The 18690-nt window shown below is 34.6% G+C and overlaps 2 protein-coding genes and 3 long non-coding RNA genes across 6 annotated transcripts; 1 reads left to right on the top strand and 4 right to left on the bottom strand.

Moving 5' to 3' along the window:
• The first annotated feature begins 3074 nt into the window (after nucleotides 1–3074).
• On the top strand, nucleotides 3075–7284 carry NSL1 (MAC/Perforin domain-containing protein). The gene is made up of 7 exons (XM_011029483.1): nucleotides 3075–3519; nucleotides 3973–4211; nucleotides 4720–4906; nucleotides 5130–5213; nucleotides 5307–5490; nucleotides 6026–6192; nucleotides 6480–7284. Exons 1-7 carry the CDS (start codon nucleotides 3256–3258, stop codon nucleotides 7170–7172), a joined length of 1818 nt encoding a protein of 605 aa, XP_011027785.1. The 5' UTR covers nucleotides 3075–3255; the 3' UTR covers nucleotides 7173–7284.
• A 527-nt stretch (nucleotides 7285–7811) lies between these two features.
• Nucleotides 7812–11383, bottom strand: LOC105127995 (pentatricopeptide repeat-containing protein At5g04780-like). The gene has a single exon (XM_011029482.1). It carries the CDS (start codon nucleotides 10856–10858, stop codon nucleotides 8003–8005), a length of 2856 nt encoding a protein of 951 aa, XP_011027784.1. The 5' UTR covers nucleotides 10859–11383; the 3' UTR covers nucleotides 7812–8002.
• Nucleotides 11384–12768: 1385 nt separating this feature from the next.
• On the bottom strand, nucleotides 12769–13991 carry LOC105127994 (uncharacterized). Its single transcript, XR_842749.1, has 2 exons — nucleotides 13313–13991; nucleotides 12769–13063 (listed from the first exon to the last, which is right to left on the bottom strand). It is a non-coding gene; the product is annotated as an uncharacterized LOC105127994 (long non-coding RNA).
• A 742-nt stretch (nucleotides 13992–14733) lies between these two features.
• LOC105127992 (uncharacterized) lies at nucleotides 14734–16846 on the bottom strand. 2 transcript variants are annotated; one of them, XR_842747.1, is made up of 4 exons: nucleotides 16287–16846; nucleotides 15798–16080; nucleotides 15240–15548; nucleotides 14734–14945 (listed from the first exon to the last, which is right to left on the bottom strand). It is a non-coding gene; the product is annotated as an uncharacterized LOC105127992 (long non-coding RNA). The 2 variants fall into 2 exon arrangements; XR_842746.1 differs by having other exon boundaries at nucleotides 15798–16846.
• A 74-nt stretch (nucleotides 16847–16920) lies between these two features.
• LOC105127993 (uncharacterized) lies at nucleotides 16921–18684 on the bottom strand. Its single transcript, XR_842748.1, has 2 exons — nucleotides 18067–18684; nucleotides 16921–17288 (listed from the first exon to the last, which is right to left on the bottom strand). It is a non-coding gene; the product is annotated as an uncharacterized LOC105127993 (long non-coding RNA).
• Between the last annotated feature and the right edge of the window lie 6 nt (nucleotides 18685–18690).

Below are 18690 nucleotides of genomic sequence, written 5' to 3'. Positions count from 1 at the left end.
TCTCATCTTCTTCTTCTTCTTCTTCTTCTCTTTCTTTATTATTATTATTATTATTATTATTACTATTATTATTATTATTATTATTATTGTTGTTATTATTATTATTATTGTTATTATTATTATTACTATTGTTGTTGTTGTTATTGTTGTTTTATAATTGTTGTTTATAATTTGTACAATTAACCTCCTTGTGGTTCGACCCCGGTCTTGCCGGGTTATTTATTACTTCGACACTCCTGCACTTGGGAGAAGACATCAATCTTTCAGTCGTGTCACTCAACATAGTGGAACCCATATTGACCTAGTGAACTCGGTTTTGATCGAAAATGACGGTTTTGACCCGAAAGGCCCGAAACTCATTTTTCATCCCGATTTACATGGTAGGACCTGTATTGACCCAGTGAACTCGGTTTTGACCGAAAATAACGGTTTTGACCCGAAACGTCCTGGAACTCATTTTTTATCCCGATCGACATGGTTTAACCCGTATTGACCTAGTGGACTCGATTTTGATTAAAAGATGTGGTTGACTCGAGAAAATATATTTTAAATTTTTATTTATTTATTATTTTTTTTGTTATGAATAATGAAATAAAATAACATTCAAGAAAATTTTAGTGAATCCAAAATTGGGTTACAACAATATTTAATCACAATAATTCTTAAATTAAAAAAAATTAAATAAAATAATATATATGCACGTTATTTTGATAGTGCGTATGCATATACACACACTGAAATAAATTAATTTATGTAAAATATTATTATATTAGTGTCTTTGCTAAGTGTCATTTATTTAAAAAAATAGATAAAGCTTTTTATTTTAAATAAAAAAGCTGAATTCTACAATGAATATTGTTTTTGGTTAAAAGCAAGGGGCACTCTAGTTTGTTTCAAAAGAAATTTCTTTTTTTAAATGACAAATGTTTTGGTTTCAAAATAAAACAGATATGAAGCAAACACTATTTATTAAAAAAAAACACCCTCCATTTTAAAAACATAATAATAGCAAATAAAGACATAAAAAATTATAATTTTTTTTTTTATCTATGCTTTAGCATCTGAAAGTTTGATGGATTTAACTAATTCAGTCGAGCCAAGTCCTCTTACGGTAAAGTTTTTTCAACAATAATATGGTTCATTTATAAAATTTTAATTCAAGATCTTATTTAAAAAAAATAAATATCAAACCGCTTAAACTACTCATTATTGATATAAAATTTATATTATTTTACTTATTTTTAATTAATCAAATTTTCATTTTAAAAACTTTTAGTAAAATATGTGATCTCACAGTGCCTAAACCTTATTAACCATTTAATTATACATGAAATCATAAAAAAGATCTTCAAAGAACGTAGTGTGAAAACAAAAAATTTAAGATTTATATAATATGTTTTGAGTTTCAGTCAGGATATGTATTTTTTGTAAAAGTTTAGGATGATAAAAGTTTTACTTACTCACCCAAACCACAAAACATATTTTGTGAGAAATAAAGTTTTTTTAAATAAAAAAAAGAAAAGAAACCATAAAAAGGGAAACCCCTTCCTACCAGCAACAGCCCCAATCCATGGCTACAAAAATTCTCAATTGTGACACGAAATAGAGTCAAGAACGTTAATTACATATAGTGCATTTACAACGTTGATTATTGCTCTTCTAATAAAAACAATTATAAAGCATAATTTTTATAATAATTTAATATTATGATGTGGCTACGCTTTTGCATTCTCCAAAAGACATGTACTTCTAATGGTAAGTATACAGACACACAATTATCGTTAGAAGTAAATATCTCTTGGAGAGTCCTCGTAAGGGGACGTCGTTCCGCATTAAAATCAACCGGCAGTCTCAGTGGTCCCAGTCTTTGGCGCCGCAAGGAAGAAAAGAGCCTTCAATAAAATCACGCCACGTGTCATGAAAGGAATAGCCGCCCTTTTGCCGCGTGTTCCCATTAGACAAAGTCAAAAACCAAAGGGAAATATTTTTATTTTTTAATTTTTCCTTTTCTACCTAATACAGTAACCTTTTCAATTTTTTTTAAGGAAAGTAGTATTTTTTAGAAGTAAATTCTGAAAAAATAAATTATTTTTTGATATTTGGTAGTGTAATGAAAAATAAATTGAGAAATATTTTTTATTATTTGGTTATATCATGAAAAATGAGTTAGAAAATAACTTATTAATATTTTATTTTTCTCAAGTTTATTAAAATAATAAGGACTAAATCTTACAAATTAAAATGTTGAATGAGAATAAAATTGAAAACAATTCATAAATTATCTTAAATAAAATAAATAATAATCAAAATAATAAAAATTAAATTTAAAAATAAAAAAAGATGAAAAAATTAAAATAATAATAGTTAAAATTTCATAAATTATTTTAAATAAAATAAGTAATAATTAAAAGAATGATGACCAAATTTGATAGATAAAAAATTTCAATAAAAAAAATAATAAGGGAAAAACAAATAAAAATTATAAAAATAAGGATCAAAGTTAATATAAAAATTAAATTTTAAGAGATAAAATTAAAAAATAAATATTCAAAATAAAATATATATAACAATAAAAAATTTGAGGATCAAACTTGATATAATCAGCAAATAATATGATATTTTTAAATTTTTCACAACTTCTAGAAAGTGTTTTCCGCCTAAAGTTTTTTAAAAAACACTTTTCTGGAATCAAGCTAAATTTTTCTTTGAATGAAAAATATTTTCCGTTGACTAACTTTTTTAATGATAAATAAACACATGAAAGTTGAAAAGTGATTTTTCAAAAATTAATTTTCAAAAAACAAACATGATCAATTTTCATCCCACATGTATATTACAGAACATTTAAGAATCTGAATAAAAAACCTAAAAGAAAACAAGTTTAAAGATAGGTTATTTAATGGTTAAAGACCAACTTTGGGACCTCTTGGAAACTAGAAGGATGAAATTTAAGACTATTAAATACAGGAGTAGAAATAGAATACTTATGAATCTATAATGACTAAAATGTAATTTACCCGTCAAAATTTCAAAAATCAACAGCCTTGAACCCAACCCTCACTTAACCTCTAGTATCTTCCCGAGAAGAGTGACGTTTTTAAATGCTTACTAGCAGAGAAAGAAAAGCAAATCAAAGACCAATTCAGTGATCGGTATTCAACTCCAAAAACCCTCTGCAACTACTCCAATATTACGTCCTAAAACCCCACAAGTTAGTTTTTTCACTCGACAAAGCTATCCAATTGGACTATTTTGATGGAAAATAATCGGCTTGATGCTCAATCAGCAGCGGAGAAGGCGGTGTCTGTGGTTGGATTTGGATATGATTTGACTAAAGATATTCGATTATCATCTTGCAAGCCAGGTTCTTTTGGGTCGCGATTGATCGAGCTAGACCTGACTCGAAACCAAGAGCTTTTTGTTCCTGGCGGGGTTGTTGTTCAAAACGTGCCTAATGGTATTAAGTGTGATAAAGGGGAGCGGACTAGGTTTCTCTCTGATGTTCTCTCTTTCAATCAGGTATGCCATTAATTCGGATATTAAAGATTTTGTGTGATTTGGAAACATATATATAGATGAAGTTGGAAACATATATATAGATGAAGTTGGAAACATATATATAGATGAAGTTGGAAACATATATATAGATGAAGTTGGAAACATATATATAGATGAAGTTGGAAACATATATATAGATGAAGTTGGAAACATATATATAGATGAAGTTGGAAACATATATATGACAATTGTTTTTTCAAGAATGGAACGGTTCCTTTTTTCTTATTCCTTTTCTAGTATTTGTTGTGTGCTGAGTGCTGACCATTAGATCAATGGTGCTAAATTAGGACAGTGACTGAATATGGATTAATACGAGACTACCCATTTTTCCAAATTTTACGAGTTTGATCAAAACAATGTCTGGAGTAATCTTTAGAGTGATTCTAATTTTGTGTATTGTTAATTTCATTGTAGATGTCGGAGAAATTCAATCAGGAAATGTGTTTAGCAGGTAAAATTCCCTCGGGACTGTTCAATGCCATGTTTGACTTGAGGGGTTGTTGGCAGAAGGATGCGGCTTCTGCAAAAAATCTTGCCTTTGATGGTTGGTTCATAACACTATATAATGTTGAGCTGGAAAGGTCCCATATAACGTTGTCTGAAGAGGTGAAGCATGAAGTGCCTGCTACATGGGATCCTGTTGCCCTGGCTGAGTATGTTCTTTTAAACTCAAAGCTGATCAACTTGTTTTAAACTGTTCTACTTGATTAATTGGAATAACCTGCAGAAAAATGATTTTGACCCGATGTTTTTCTTGTTATGAATAAACCAAGGATTCCAGGGATGTAGATGGTTCATATTAAAATACAGCTTAAAGAGTACTAGATCTCAATTTAACCCGCAGGTCCAACATGGCAATTTTTTTTCCTTCTGTAGAATCTATTTTAGCTCCCAAAAACAGCTCATTTTGATGTTTAAAATTAGATTATGGTTTTAGAAGACTCAAACATTAGATACATGAAGATAGTCAAGTAGAAGAGATTATTGAATAGGAAATTTTTTTATCATAGAGGCATGTCCTGAGGAGGAAGCACTTTGCTTCAATTTGCCATGTTTGACTTCAATAATACACAAATAAAACCTTTGATTATGATGAAATGAAACCTCAATCAACTTATTGAGATTGAATTAATGTTGATCTTGAATAAAATGATTTTCCAGGTTCATTGATAAATATGGCACTCATGTTGTTGTTGGGGTAAAGATGGGAGGTAAAGATGTGATGCACATAAAGCAGCTACAAAAATCAAATCTTGAGCCCCCTGAAGTGCAGAAGTTGTTAAAGGAATATGCTGATAAGAGGTTTTCAGGAGATGTAAATCCTGCTGAATTATCAGGAAAACCAAAGGTACATTAAATCTCACAAATAAGATACCCATCATTGTCATGGTCGCTCTCTAAAAACTTACTAGAGGATATAAAAAGCGTGGTGCATCACAATTCCAAGGGTGAGAAATGACTGAATGATTTTTCTTTCGAATTGCCAGCAATTATCACGGGGCTTGTAATATATAGGAAGACATGATGGTGATTAACTTTTTTCATTAAGGTATTCATGTTTACTGTTCCAGGATGAACACATTATACCTTGGGATTTCCATGGAGTATTTGCCCATTCGTTTAGGCCTCCTGTCATTGCTTCCATAAAGAATGGGGTGAGCTTCTTGGTATATGCTGTAACAAATGTTTGAGGCAACCTGCCCCAAACAGGTCAAGATTTTTATTTGATGAATTTTATTCCTATGCAGCATATAACGAGCATTTGTATCCGAAGAGGAGGTGTGGATGTTGGCCAAAGCCATAACCAATGGCTTTCAACTATATCACAATCGCCAAATGTTATTTCAATGTCCTTTGTGCCTATAACTTCTCTTTTGAGTGGTATTCGAGGCAATGGATTTCTAAGCCATGCTGTGAATCTCTACCTTCGATGTGTGTGCCTACCTCTCCTCTATATTTTGGTCTCTCAATGGCATTAATGTTTCGAGCATGCTGCAACCCTTCATTCAATGAATATGTAGGAGTTTACAAAACAAATGAACTGCATTCCATGACATAATGGCTTTGACACAAAACTTTGCATGTTTTTCTAGCCACACTTTTGAGTTTGAATCTGATTGGCACATTTAGCCTAATTGCAGATTTGTGCTTGTTTGACTTTTTGTTTGTGTGGTAACCATTTCCTGATCACTCCTTGCGTGGATTCAACTGAATGTCAGAGGATATGCAATTGGTTTGTGAACTATTGCAGATGTCGTGGAGGTTAATGCATGCATACATTTAGTAGATTTGATGCTCGATGATTCTCATCGTTTGGATGCATCCAATTCATTTATACTTGATAAATGATCACACTTGAATTTCCTTCATTTATGTTTGAGAAATTATTTTACTTGAATTTCATCATATCCTTCGTGTCTCCATTAGTTTTGGCACCTGCGCTCATGTTTCATCATCTATCATGCAGACAAACCTCCAATAGAGGAACTCCACCAGTTTTTAGAATTTCAGTTGCCTCGGCAATGGGCTCCAATATATGGTGATCTGCCTCTTACTCTCAAGCGCAGAAAACAAGCAACTCCATCGCTTAGGTTCACCATCATGGGCCCTAAGCTTTATGTCAATACCACACAGGTGATTTCTTGAACTGCAGCTCGTTAGAATTACTCATAGCATTGATTCCAAGTTCTTAAAATGGCATTTGACTGCTGCTGACACCTGTACCTGGATCCATTAAGGTGTAACTTATAAGCCTAGGTGTCCTTTCTTAAAAACGAGATAAGATAATCATCATTAGGATATGTCCATAGTCAGTATAATATAAGTAATCACCAGAGTGTGATTATGCTTTTCCAGAATTTAGCAGATAATCATCATTGTGGTTTTACTGTTCTTAAAGAATCTAAATCCATGCATTGCAGGTTGATTCTGGAAATCGGCCAGTAACAGGAATCCGGTTATATTTGGAGGGTAAGAGAAGTGACCATTTGGCTATCCATCTCCAGCATCTTTCCTCTCTTCCCAATATGGTCCAACTCTCAGATGATCTTAGGCAAGAGCCTACTCATGAACCTGTAGAACGAGGCTACTTTGAACCAGTTAATTGGAGCATATTCTCACATGTCTGCACTGCTCCAGTGGAGTACAATGAAGCCCGCATTGATGACTCTGCTTCTATTGTAACAAAAGCCTGGTTTGAGGTTAAGGTTGTTGGGATGAAGAAAGTTCTGTTCCTGAGGCTTGGATTCTCAATGGTGGCATCTGCAAGACTCCGCAGGTCAGAATGGGATGGACCTTCAACCTTGTCACGAAAATCAGGGGTCTTCTCGATGTTGATTAGCACAAGGTTCAGTGCAGGATTGAATCCACCTGAGAAGCCAGTGAAAGTGGACTTAAATTCTGCAGTTTTTCCTGGAGGCCCCCCTTTACCATCTAGAGCACCGAAAATGTCAAACTTCGTGGACACAAAGGAAATGGTGAGGGGTCCAGAGGACCCGCCTGGATATTGGGTCGTCACTGGAGCTAAGCTGTGTGTGGACGGTGGCAGAATCTCAATTAAAGTTAAGTATTCATTGTTAGCCATAATGTCGGAGGAGTCGATGATGTTCATGTAAGAACATGCAGAAGGGAACGAATGTGTTCATTCGTACTGTTGTAACTGTAAATGATAACAATGTAATTTTCTTAAAATACTATTCTTAAGGAAATCAGATTCATTAAATGTCATTTGGTCCAAAACTAGGACACAATGTTTTCTTGATCTGCTTGGCAGTTGGCATTTGGTTCTGAGTAAGGGGACCTTGCTGTGTCTGATTATCAGAAAATATAAAAAAATATTGAAACATGATGAAATTCATAATAACAACATGCCGGAAAGAATGGAAGTATGTTGAGACAGGGAGATGTAGGGACTTGGAAGCTTATGTGAATCAACAGCAACACAACATTGAGTTCTTATGATATCGAAGTATAATTTTTGAGTGAATGAATTTTTACTAATTACAGTAGTTTTCCCAGTTTAACTATGAAAAAATTTATCACTTTCTTTTGCCTTCTCTTCTGTACAAGTAGGATCTGAAATTGTAAATTCTGCTTTTTTACACATCCAATTTATGAACACTATTTTCATCAGCTCAGAAGCACAAAAAAAGTTCTCAAAGTAGAAGCTACAATGCATTGATGGTTGACAAACAGCCAAGGAAAGTCGATTTCTCACAAAAGTGGGATTGAAGAATAAGAAAGTAACAATCTGAAACTATGAAATTTTATTTATGGTTGCATTTGAATAACATTAATGTTTCGATTAGTCAAATAAAAAGATGATGATAAAAAATGAGGGTTTACAACAAATCTTAACATGCCCTTACTTGAAAAAGAATGTGCAAAATGTTATAGGAGTTTGTATACAGTTAGTACAACGAATGACAACACTAATCCTTGAATGTTACCAATAATCCCCGCAAGAACACGAACCATCTCTAAAATGGTGGAATCTGTTGGTATCTCTCACAATTATCTCCCTGGAGACTATTTTAGAAATGAACTTGAGCACAGTATGGCAGTCAAAACAAATTCGAAGATTCTTTTTCACTCTAATTGGAGCACCTGGTGGGGTAGCAATTAAACCAAAAGCCACTGCTAGTTTCTCGCTGTGGTGGTATAGAAGCTGCTCCTTTTCACTTCGTTCTACATCATGGAGGTCAATCTCAACCATAGGAACATATCCAGCTTTCTTCAATAGGTCACTCAGTTCATCAAGCTTTGCATATATTTCTGTACTTCTGGAATGGCTTCTGTCTCCTACTATGAAGGTGTATACCTTGTCTTTCACCTCAAGCCAACTCATTCCAGGCTCCTTCTTCACCTTGCCGTCTTTCATAAGTCTTCTTACCCGTGCTACTTTATCCCACATGCCAACTGATGCGTAAATGTTTGCAAGAAGAACATGGGTGCCTGACTTCTCAGGTTCCAAGGCAAGAAGCATCTCAGCAGCTTTTTCTCCAAGATCAATATTCTTATGGATTCTTGCAGCACCAAGAAGCGCACCCCACACCATGGCATTCGCTTGAAATGGCATTTTATTTACAAGTTCCATTGCCGCCTCTAATTTCCCTGCCCGGCCAAGGAGATCGATCATGCAAGCATAATGCTCTTGCATTGGTTCAATACCAAACAAAATTTTCATTGAATTGAAATAATGTTTGGCTTCGGCAACCAAACCTGCATGATTGCATGCACAAAGAACGCTAACTAGTGTTATATGATTAGGAGGAACGCCGTCTTTAAGCATCTGCTTGAACAGCTGGAGGGCCTCTTTCCCATACCCATGTTGAGCAAGTCCTCCAATCATAGCAGACCATGAGACTATCCCTCTCACAGGTATTCTAGAGAACGCACAACTTGCGTCATCTATACTTCCACATTTGGCATACATGTTAACAAGAGAATTTCCAGCAAAAATGTCTGACATGAATCCAAACTTCAAGATGTGAACATGAACTTGTTTCCCTTGTTCATATGCTGATAAACTTGCACATGCATTCAGGAGAGAACTACAAACAAATGAATCGGGCTTGATTCCCCTATCTTGCAATTCCAAATAGAGCCTTAAAGCCTCTTCACCCTGTCCGTCTCGAGCATAAGCTGTTACAAGAGAGGTGAATAACACCAAATCTACAATTGGGCTTTCTTTGAATACTCTTGTTGCATCTTCTACGTGGCCACATTTTCCATATGTATCGATAAGGCTATTCACAACATAACTGTCAAATTCAAACCCTGATTTCAAGGAAAGTGCATGAATTTGCCTGCACATATAGGTAGCCTGCAAGGCCGCTATAGATTTAAGAACTGTTGATAAAGTTGTCTGGTTGAATCCTATTCCCTCCGTGTGCATCAAAGGAAAAAGAGATGCAGCTTCTTCATCTTCCTCATTTTGTGAATGTCCTGAGATAACAGCATTCCATGCAATCATGTCTCTCTCTGGCATTAACTTGAAAACCAACCTTGCATCATCCATTGAGTTGCACTTGGAATACATATCTATTAGTCCAACACCCAGAAAAGAATCCGATCCCATATCCATCTTTATCAAGCTAGAGTGCAACTGTCTTCCCAATTCTCTTAGGGCCATTCCAGCACAAGCTTTTAGAGCACTTGATAAGGTAAACATATTTGGACACATCCCAGACTTATTCATTTCCCTTAACAATTCTAAAGCCCGATGGTGGTACTCATGAAGAACACAACCAGCAATAATAGCGTTCCAAGAAACAATATCAGGTTTTGCAATGTCATCAAGAACACTGCTAGCATCTTCAAGAATCCCCACTTTTGCATACATGTCAACAAGAGCATTCGCTGAGAACGGATCAGAATCATAGCCAAGCTTTATCAAATACCCATGAACTTTTCTTCCCTGAACAATATCCTCTAAACCTGTGCACACATTTATCATACTAGATAAACTAAACTCATTAGGCCTTATTCCACTCAAAACCATATCATGAAACAAACCAACTGCTTCTCCATGCATATCACTGTGGACATAACAAGAAAACAGGGCGTTCCATGAAACAACACTTCGATCAGGAATCGCGTCAAAAAGCCTCCTTGCATCCCTGAATCCTCCGCATTTGGCATACAAGATAACCAAACTATTTGCAACAAACTCATCACTATCAAACCCTGTAACCACCACAATCCCATGAACTTGCTTTCCTAACACTAAATCCTTAGTGACCGTACAAGCCTTGAGTACACTTGGAAAAGCAAACTCATTACACTTAATACCTAACAAATGCATCTCATAAAAGGCCAAAAATGCTTCTTGACAAAACCCATTCTTTGAATATCCAGAAATCAAAGCAGACCAAGAAACCAAGTCTGGTTCAGTACTCCTATCAAGCAGTTTCCTTGCATACCCAAAAAGTTGACATTTTGAGTAGAGGTTAACCAAATAGTTCCTTATTTTTGGGTCCTGAGATAAACCAAATTTGATTACACGGGCATGAATTTCCATGCCTGGAGTTAAGGATTTCGAGGCAGTGCATTTAGAAAGGAGCTTAGAGCATGATATTATGGTGGGTGTAGAGTAAAAATTGGTCTTTTGAGTTGTCAAGTTTGAGGCAGTAGTAGTGGGTTTTGGGTTTTGGCTAAACTCAATAGAGGTATTGATAAATTTAGTGAAATAGAGAAATGGGTTTTGGAAAGTGAAGGGTTTCAAAGATAGGTACCAACGCTGGTGGTGACGAGGTTTCTGGAAGTGAAAACAGCAAAGATTCATTCTCCATCTGATCATTAACAACGAGAGGTTTTGTCCCAGTCCTTCAGTAAGGTACCAAGGCTTGCACTATGTTACGTGCCTTTTTTCTTCTTCTTCTGTTTTTTAGAGCACCCTTTTGAAGCAGGAGTTTTGGTTTTAGGTTCTTTTTGGGGATCCAAAGTGCGTTTGATGAACGTGTAATTGGGCCCTTTTCTGCATATTTCTGCTTCAAAACCCACTAATGAACTTCACAATTAGAGGGTCTAAAAATGCAGAGCTAAAGGCTGAAATGCAAGGCATCATTCTCTACGGTGGCTATAACGCTGACAAAATCAGTGCCGTAATCTCTTCGGCTCTAAAGTTTAGCTCTACAGGGAAACTTGAGCTCGATAGGGAAGTAGTAGCAAGTATCGATCAGAAAATTTATCATGCAATGCAAGCAGGTTCATCATAAGGACGGCAGACAGCATGATTGGTCATGATCCGTGTGGCTCACCATGCATTTCGTTTGCCATTCCTCAACTAACAGGAGAACGTAGCTTGCAAAAATTGCAATTCCTCTTAATCAGTCATCCGATCATCAAGACAATAGCTCCAACCAAACAAAAACAAAGTCTAATCTTTCTGTTTCCTATCTAATTATATTTCTTTTCCATAAAAGAATTCATTATTCTAGCTGTTGGCATATTGTTGTCACATGCCAACTTACACAGCACCACGCCCACCTCCTACCTACATGAAAATATAGTTGTACTTACAAAAAAATATATAAAGAAATGAAAGAAAAGGTAACAGAAAAGCAATAATAATATAAAAATTATTGATTGACCATGTTTTGGTTGTGTTATCAATTGATATAAAAATTATTGATTGACCATGTTTTGATCATGTTATTAATTTAACTTGTTAACAATGACTTTATTTTAGAGGGGAAAATTTAATGAAAGTAGTTTTATCTTTAAATATATTGAAAAGTTGATTGAGACCTGTTAATTTATTTTTCAATTTATTTGATTTTGATTTTTTAACTGATTAATGAGTGTTTTAGACTTTTAAATATATTTATTGAGGTTTTTATAATGTTTTTGATATGTTTTTGAACAAATTTATTGAGGTTTTTATAATGTTTTTGATGTTTTTGAATAAAATAATAATAATAATAATAAAAATTAGGTTTTTAAATACCCAAAATCACCAATACTTATATCTCGATTTCTCAATCATAAAAAATGCATAAATGGACGACATGTCAACTTTCACATGACAACCTACCTTTAAATTTTTTTTTAAAAAAAAAACAATAAAGTGGATGACAAACAACAAGTCATCCTCTCCTTTTTTTTAATAAAAAAAAATTAAAAACCCAATTACGCAGGGATAAACCTTTTCTTATCAGCGAACAACACGCAGGCTTTCTTTTTTTTTAAAAAAAAAAGAATATAATTTTAAATAATATTCTCTCTCATTCTCTAAATTATTTAGTTTAATGTTTTTTAACATATTAATTAATCTCTTAAATGGTTTCTATAATTTCTTAATACTTTTTATAAAAGTATTCATCTCATAAGTTTTAATTACATAGTTTATTTATAAGAATGAAAATCATACACATTTAATAAATAGAAAATAAATGAAAATAAACTTATATAAAAAAAAAGAATGGTTATAAAAAATTTTAATGTCTGCATCTATTTTTTGCTTCTAAAAAAACAAAAAACAGTTCCTCGCTTAGATCTTTAATTCTAGTTAACAAATCTTATTTCATTTATAGATTCTTAAATATTTTCAATATAGACATTATTTTTTATTCTTTAAATTAACAAAAAATTATGATACAGAAAATGGGGTGACATTGCCGTCGCCCTTTTATTTTTAGGTTAAAAATTAATTTGCAATGCGCACGAGCGCACTAACTAGTTTTATCTAAACAATAAAAAGACAAGACAAGAGTAAAACTAAACAGGAAATTGATTAAAGGTTCATACATATGACAATGTCTGCGTTGGAGATAAATTTAGATCTGAATTTGATACAAATACAATTCTCCATTTATTTCAAGGACTGTAAATGGCTCTTATACAATATATACAAGCTATCTCTTGCTACTGAGAAAGAAAAGAAGGGAAATCCACAGAACGAACGTGACTACAGGTGCGAGCTACCATTAGAAGTTTGCTTGACGAAATTAAGAAGTCATCTCTGCTTTCTTGTTTGCTTTATCATCCAGCAAATCCCAGAAAACTGTAACACCAACCCAAAATCATAAATGATCAGTACAATCTGAAAGAACTTGGAAACCCTAACAAGGGAAGAAAAGATCAAGATCACTGGTCAATTAAAGAAGAACCAACCAGTGTTGGATCTTTGAATTATAAGCAGAATTAAATCAATACCAAGTAATGTTCTGATCAGGCAAAGCAGCCCTTTCAAACTTCAATTCACCTGGATTGAGGAAAGAAATGAACGAGAATTGGAGAGAAAATTGAGTACCTGAGGGAACGAAAGGCGAAGTGATGGGAGAGAATATGGAAGAAGAAATTAGCTCCGTGGAGCAACACCACTACTCCTGTGCAACTCAACAAAAACAGCTCCATCATATTTTCCCTTCTTCCCTCTTAATCAAAAACCAGAGATATTAACCCAATTAAGATGAAGAACTTCTGGGAGCGAACGGGTCGGTATAAAGCACGAGAAACGTTGGAACTGTCTGATTCTTAAAAGGCAAAGAAGATGAGGACGCTTACGTCAACTAACAAACTCTGTCCAATAATATTCTCTCTACAAACAACATTATTTTAGTCCTTCTTTTGAGGTCCTCTGATTGGATGATGGATGTGATCAATGGCATGACGAGATCATAGCTGTTGGATCTGAGAGGGTGGATGGAGATTGATGCACCTGAGCTCCGTAGAAACAGCAAGAGGAGATTTTATTTGTAGTCGTGGAATTCGAAGTTCTGGTTTTTTGGGTTGTTGACACTTGATAGACCTTTAGACTGCAGTGATGTGGGCTTCTTATCTTCTTTTCTTTTATATCCCATGGATGGCATGGCACATGCGATGACACTTTGGCGGTGCTTGCTGCCTTTGCCTCCGTCTCTTGGGGGACGCTAATGCTTTGGAACACAAGTCAAGCGGCCCTGTTTTATTTTTTATTTTTTATTTTGCATATATATATTCATCCAGGTCTATCTATATAACCAAGCAATATTATTTTTGCATCACCATTTTTCGTCAACTGTCGTCATAAAAGGCGGAAGGCATGGCCATTGTTTAGATGAAATGTTGATCTTTTTCAAAAATAATATTTATATAATAAATAATGTAGATGCATCAATAATTATTGTTTGGTGACTAAATAAATTTGGTCTAGGTGATGTTACTTCCCAAGCAGCTTTAGAATTATGGAGAGGAGGAAAAGGATACAACAGCTTTAGAACCCATCACATGCAATGAATTTTATAAAGTATTACAGCTAAAAAGCTACATAATAGAAACAAAGAGATTTTTTTTTTTTTTTGTTTTTTTATCGTCTTGTCCATCAATGAGTGATGGCTATTGCGGCGAGGTTCGCCGACCTTGAAGTTAGTCCGACACAGCCCTCCTGTCTAGCTGCACCGACTGCCGACCAGAGAGCAATACGCCAACTACGTGCAATACAGGGATAAGCAATAATTGAAGGATTGCTGTCCTATTAACATAGGCAGCACTGCTCTGTCCCTTTTTATTCAATCAAGAAATTTGTTTTTACATTTTCAAAATGTTTATAAGAGAATTTAAGGATTTTTTTTATTTTTTTAAAATTTTAAATAGCATCAACATGTTAAAATCAAAAATAAATTTTTAAAAATAAAAATACTTTAAAAAATATTTATAGTGACAAATAAATTATTGGAGGACAGATGATGATTAAAATGTTCATTAACCTATTCCTTTCCCCTCTTGACTTGGATAAAAAATTGGAGCAGCTTTTAAAGATGCCTTGAATAATGACTATCCTGATTGAAAAAAATAAAATAAAATAAGAATTGCCTACTTTAGAGAGATTATTATATAGATAAAGCTTGCCCATCCTCACAAGAAAATCTTTATAGGTTTTATCGAACTCAGCTTTCTTCATCACCCTGAAAGGAAATACAGTAAATTGGTAAAAATTCTAACTTGCTTAAGAAAAAATTTCAAGACTTTTTTTTTAATAAATATTAAAATGATGACCTCTTGGATTGATTTATACCAAACTATTAAACCCGTTGGGATTATGCAATAATGCTGTAGTTTCGTGGAAAAAAGGATTAACTTGCAATTTACTCTTAGCTTGCTAACAATTCAAAGTAAGTCTTGCGTGTTCTGGTAAAATTCATAATAAATATCAAGGAGTCCATAAAATATGGTGTTGCTAATGTAACATTGCCATTTACCGAAATTGAATTTTCCATGTGGAATTGAAAGGTACCATCTTTTCTCTGTGATTTGATCCTTGCCTAAAATATGGATAGCTTCCTCATGACCTGAAAACGCCAGACATTGTCAGCGTATAGTAAACGTTGTTCCCAGGAACCAATATTTTTTTAGCACTTCCAGTTCATGTTCTTGTTCTTTATTCAAAGTTCCAACAAACCCTTTTACATCAGTTCTAAAAAGGTTATTCATTCTCTCTTTTTGCCTCATTATATCTTCAAAGTTTGAGACTTCTTCCCTTCTCTTGTTGCGGGGATTCTTCATTGGATCTGATCAAGTCAAGGGAAACAGATTGAATCTTCAGAGTTTTTTTTTTCCATGTTTTTGTTAAATTTACTAGCAATCTATTGACCTGTCCATGAAGCCAGCATAGTTCTGCGGGAAAACATACACATTGGAATTATAATGTGACATGGAATTCCATATTTTTATTCCTACTCCAGTAGAGTCCAGCAACTCATGCCAGATACCTGTTAAGGAAAATAAACGGAAGAGTCACAAAGACGAGTCCAGGATACTTTTGCAGGGTACTTTTGTGTGGCCTGTTGAAAGGTAAACCTTAGTGATATCCGTTGACGAGTCTAGGATACTCTTCGTATTTGAAGATCTGGAAATTGATTGGAATTCCAATAGTAATAACAAATTGATATCCATTGACTTGTCTTTGATGCTATGTTTGAATTTTCTTGCGAATGACCCTGGAAAACATCCCTGCTAAAGCCTTATTCTACTGCACGTGTTTCGCCTCAAGATCTTGGTTTTTTCATGCATACCTAGCATAAATGTGTTCGCCCATGTGAACTGCAGAATCCGGCAAATCTTACATAGACTGCTGGCACAACTTAGCATATATTCAAATCATAAGTGATAGGAGAAGAACGTAATCTATAAACTGCTGGGTTTTGATGGGAAAAAGGCAATCTGGGATAGAAAACAGGGATTTTCGTATTGTAATGATTAATAGCTACCCCATGCAAAGTTTGGAAACAAAGTGGTTAGCAGATTACCTTTTGGAAGAGGGGAATCCATTAGAAGGCCAAAGTAACCTCAATTATCTGCAAGGATTTGATGGAAGCTAATGAAATTGTATGGACAGCTTATACAAATGCGACGAGACAGGAGTGCACTTGTTCTAGACAGTAATTTCCCCAGCTGAATATAGCTAAAACGTGACAACAAACCGAACTGCTTCAGAATGTCACTCTTTTTTTCCACAATCACAATTAAGTCTTAAACCACTGTAGACCCTTGCTTAATTCCTTAAAATGAATTAGAAACAACACCCAAATGTGCGTAGCCATTTCTGCCGACATGGAATATCATGAAGGACAAAACTGTTGAGCCTCCACTACTAAAGGATTCTCGAGCAGAAAGTGAGGCACGTATCCTAAAGAATCTGAAAATGATTCTTTAGAGGAAGAAGCCTAAGTGAATAAGCAGAAGTTAAAGCAAAAAATTAACAGAAAAGAGGTCCTATGAATCACCAACCAAAAGCAATGAGGTATTCATCATCACCAGTTCTTGATTCTTCTTTTTTTTTTCCAGCCCTAAATCGCGCTCTCCCATCACTTTCAGAGGAAAAAAAAAAAAAAAACAAAAACTGCATCATTATAAGCAAAACTAAAGGGGATAATCATAAAAGAACAAAACGCAAAACATCAAGCAGATTAAAGGAACAACAACGCCAAGAAAAAAACATAGAAGGCACACCAGTGAGCACAGTCGAAAAAGAAGAAAAAAAGACTGAAACAATGGAACTAATTGTAGGTGAAAAAAGGGTAGCATTATGCAAAATGCAGTACAAAAAAGCAAGGAGAAAAAAACAGTGACCTGCGTGTTGTTGTACGGAGGTGATGTTCGATATACTTTATGGACCTGCTGTTTGGTGAATCTTCAGTGACCTGCTTCCAACAGGTACAGTAAGTTGTACCCTGTACTGCATTGGACGGTGGTGAGCCTTCAGTGACCAGTTTCCAGCAGCCTCCCTCAGCCAATCCACGGTGTTTTCTCTATTATGTTAACAACAACAACAACAACAATAATAAAAAAAACAGAATCACCCAACAACTAAAATCATTAAAAAAAAACACTGCAATACTGGTAAAAGCCCGAAATATCGCCTAAAAACAACGAATTATATGAGAAAAAGAAGCGTTTCATTGGTTGATGTAATAAATCCGTTGACTGCTCACTTGCTCCAATCAACGAGGTGTGCCCTGTGCACTTGTATGCATTGATATTTAGTGGCGTGTGCAGGCACTATGTATGTTTGTGTCTATCAGTCTTTGCGATGTCTTTGTTTTTTTTTTTTTTTTCCCGGTCTAAATCTTAGAAAAATCCCTGACCTTATCCCAACTCCCTACCAACATGTAACCAAGCATCACCGTTTCCTTTGTCAGTTATGCCGTAGGGAGACTCCAACCTCCTATACTTAAGTTTATCAATGGCTGCCCCATACATATGGCCAAAAGATTTGAATTGCAGTATATTAAAAAGCCCTCAGCATGAGAAATGAGCGTATGGGATTGATAGCAAAGGAAAATAAAAATGTGATAGCAATACTTTTAACATTGATGTTTCTACATAAGGTTCAACATTGGCCACGGTTACAAGCTAGGTAGAGCAGCACAAGGATATCATGTCCACAGGTTAATGAACTGTGTAATATTGAAACTATTCCATGTCATGCATTTTTTGTCTAACAACTGAACGACAGAAGGAGAGGGCATAAAAGAGTTTATAATTGCCTCCTTCTAGTTGTTGAAAATAGAAAACGTCAATCATTACCTTGATTTCCACATATGTGATGGTGCTGCATTCTTTGCAGAAGAATCCTCAACACTTGTTCCCACATATTTTGAAATTTCTTCTGCTTTGGATGTAGAGAAATTTAAAATAAGAGATGAAAGGAATGAATCAGTGGCGGTATGAGACACATTACCAACAGTGTTATTTGATCTATAACCACTGTCCCCTAACAACACTTGAAGATGAGCGTTATAGAGATCTCGGCCAAGGAGAGACAATCCCTGACTGTTAGGAATTGAAACTCTACACAACCTGCGATGTCTCTGCAGGTTATCTTTAGTTAAGGGAAACTTGGGTGCTAATTCGATTTTTGTCAACAGATACAAAGCTTAGCATTTAAACTTGCATAGATTCTCACAATGAAAGAGAAATATGTGTAACGTTATACAAACTTTCTATACAAAATTCTCTTACAAACACCTGTATCAGTTAAATTTTTCATGGGAGACCAATCATTTGAAATTCATGGGACCCACACTTTACAATTTATAAACTGGCACATCAGTTTGAATGGAGATTTAGTATGAAAAGCTTGTTGTAAATCATTTTCTGAGAAATATTTGAGTGGCGGAAGTTTTCAACTGAAGGATATCTTGAACAAGT

Source organism: Populus euphratica, unplaced genomic scaffold, assembly GCF_000495115.2.
Source record: "Populus euphratica unplaced genomic scaffold, PopEup_1.0 scaffold15.1, whole genome shotgun sequence".
Classification (NCBI taxonomy): Eukaryota; Viridiplantae; Streptophyta; class Magnoliopsida; order Malpighiales; family Salicaceae; genus Populus; species Populus euphratica.
This window is presented reverse-complemented; position numbering and strand designations above follow the sequence as displayed.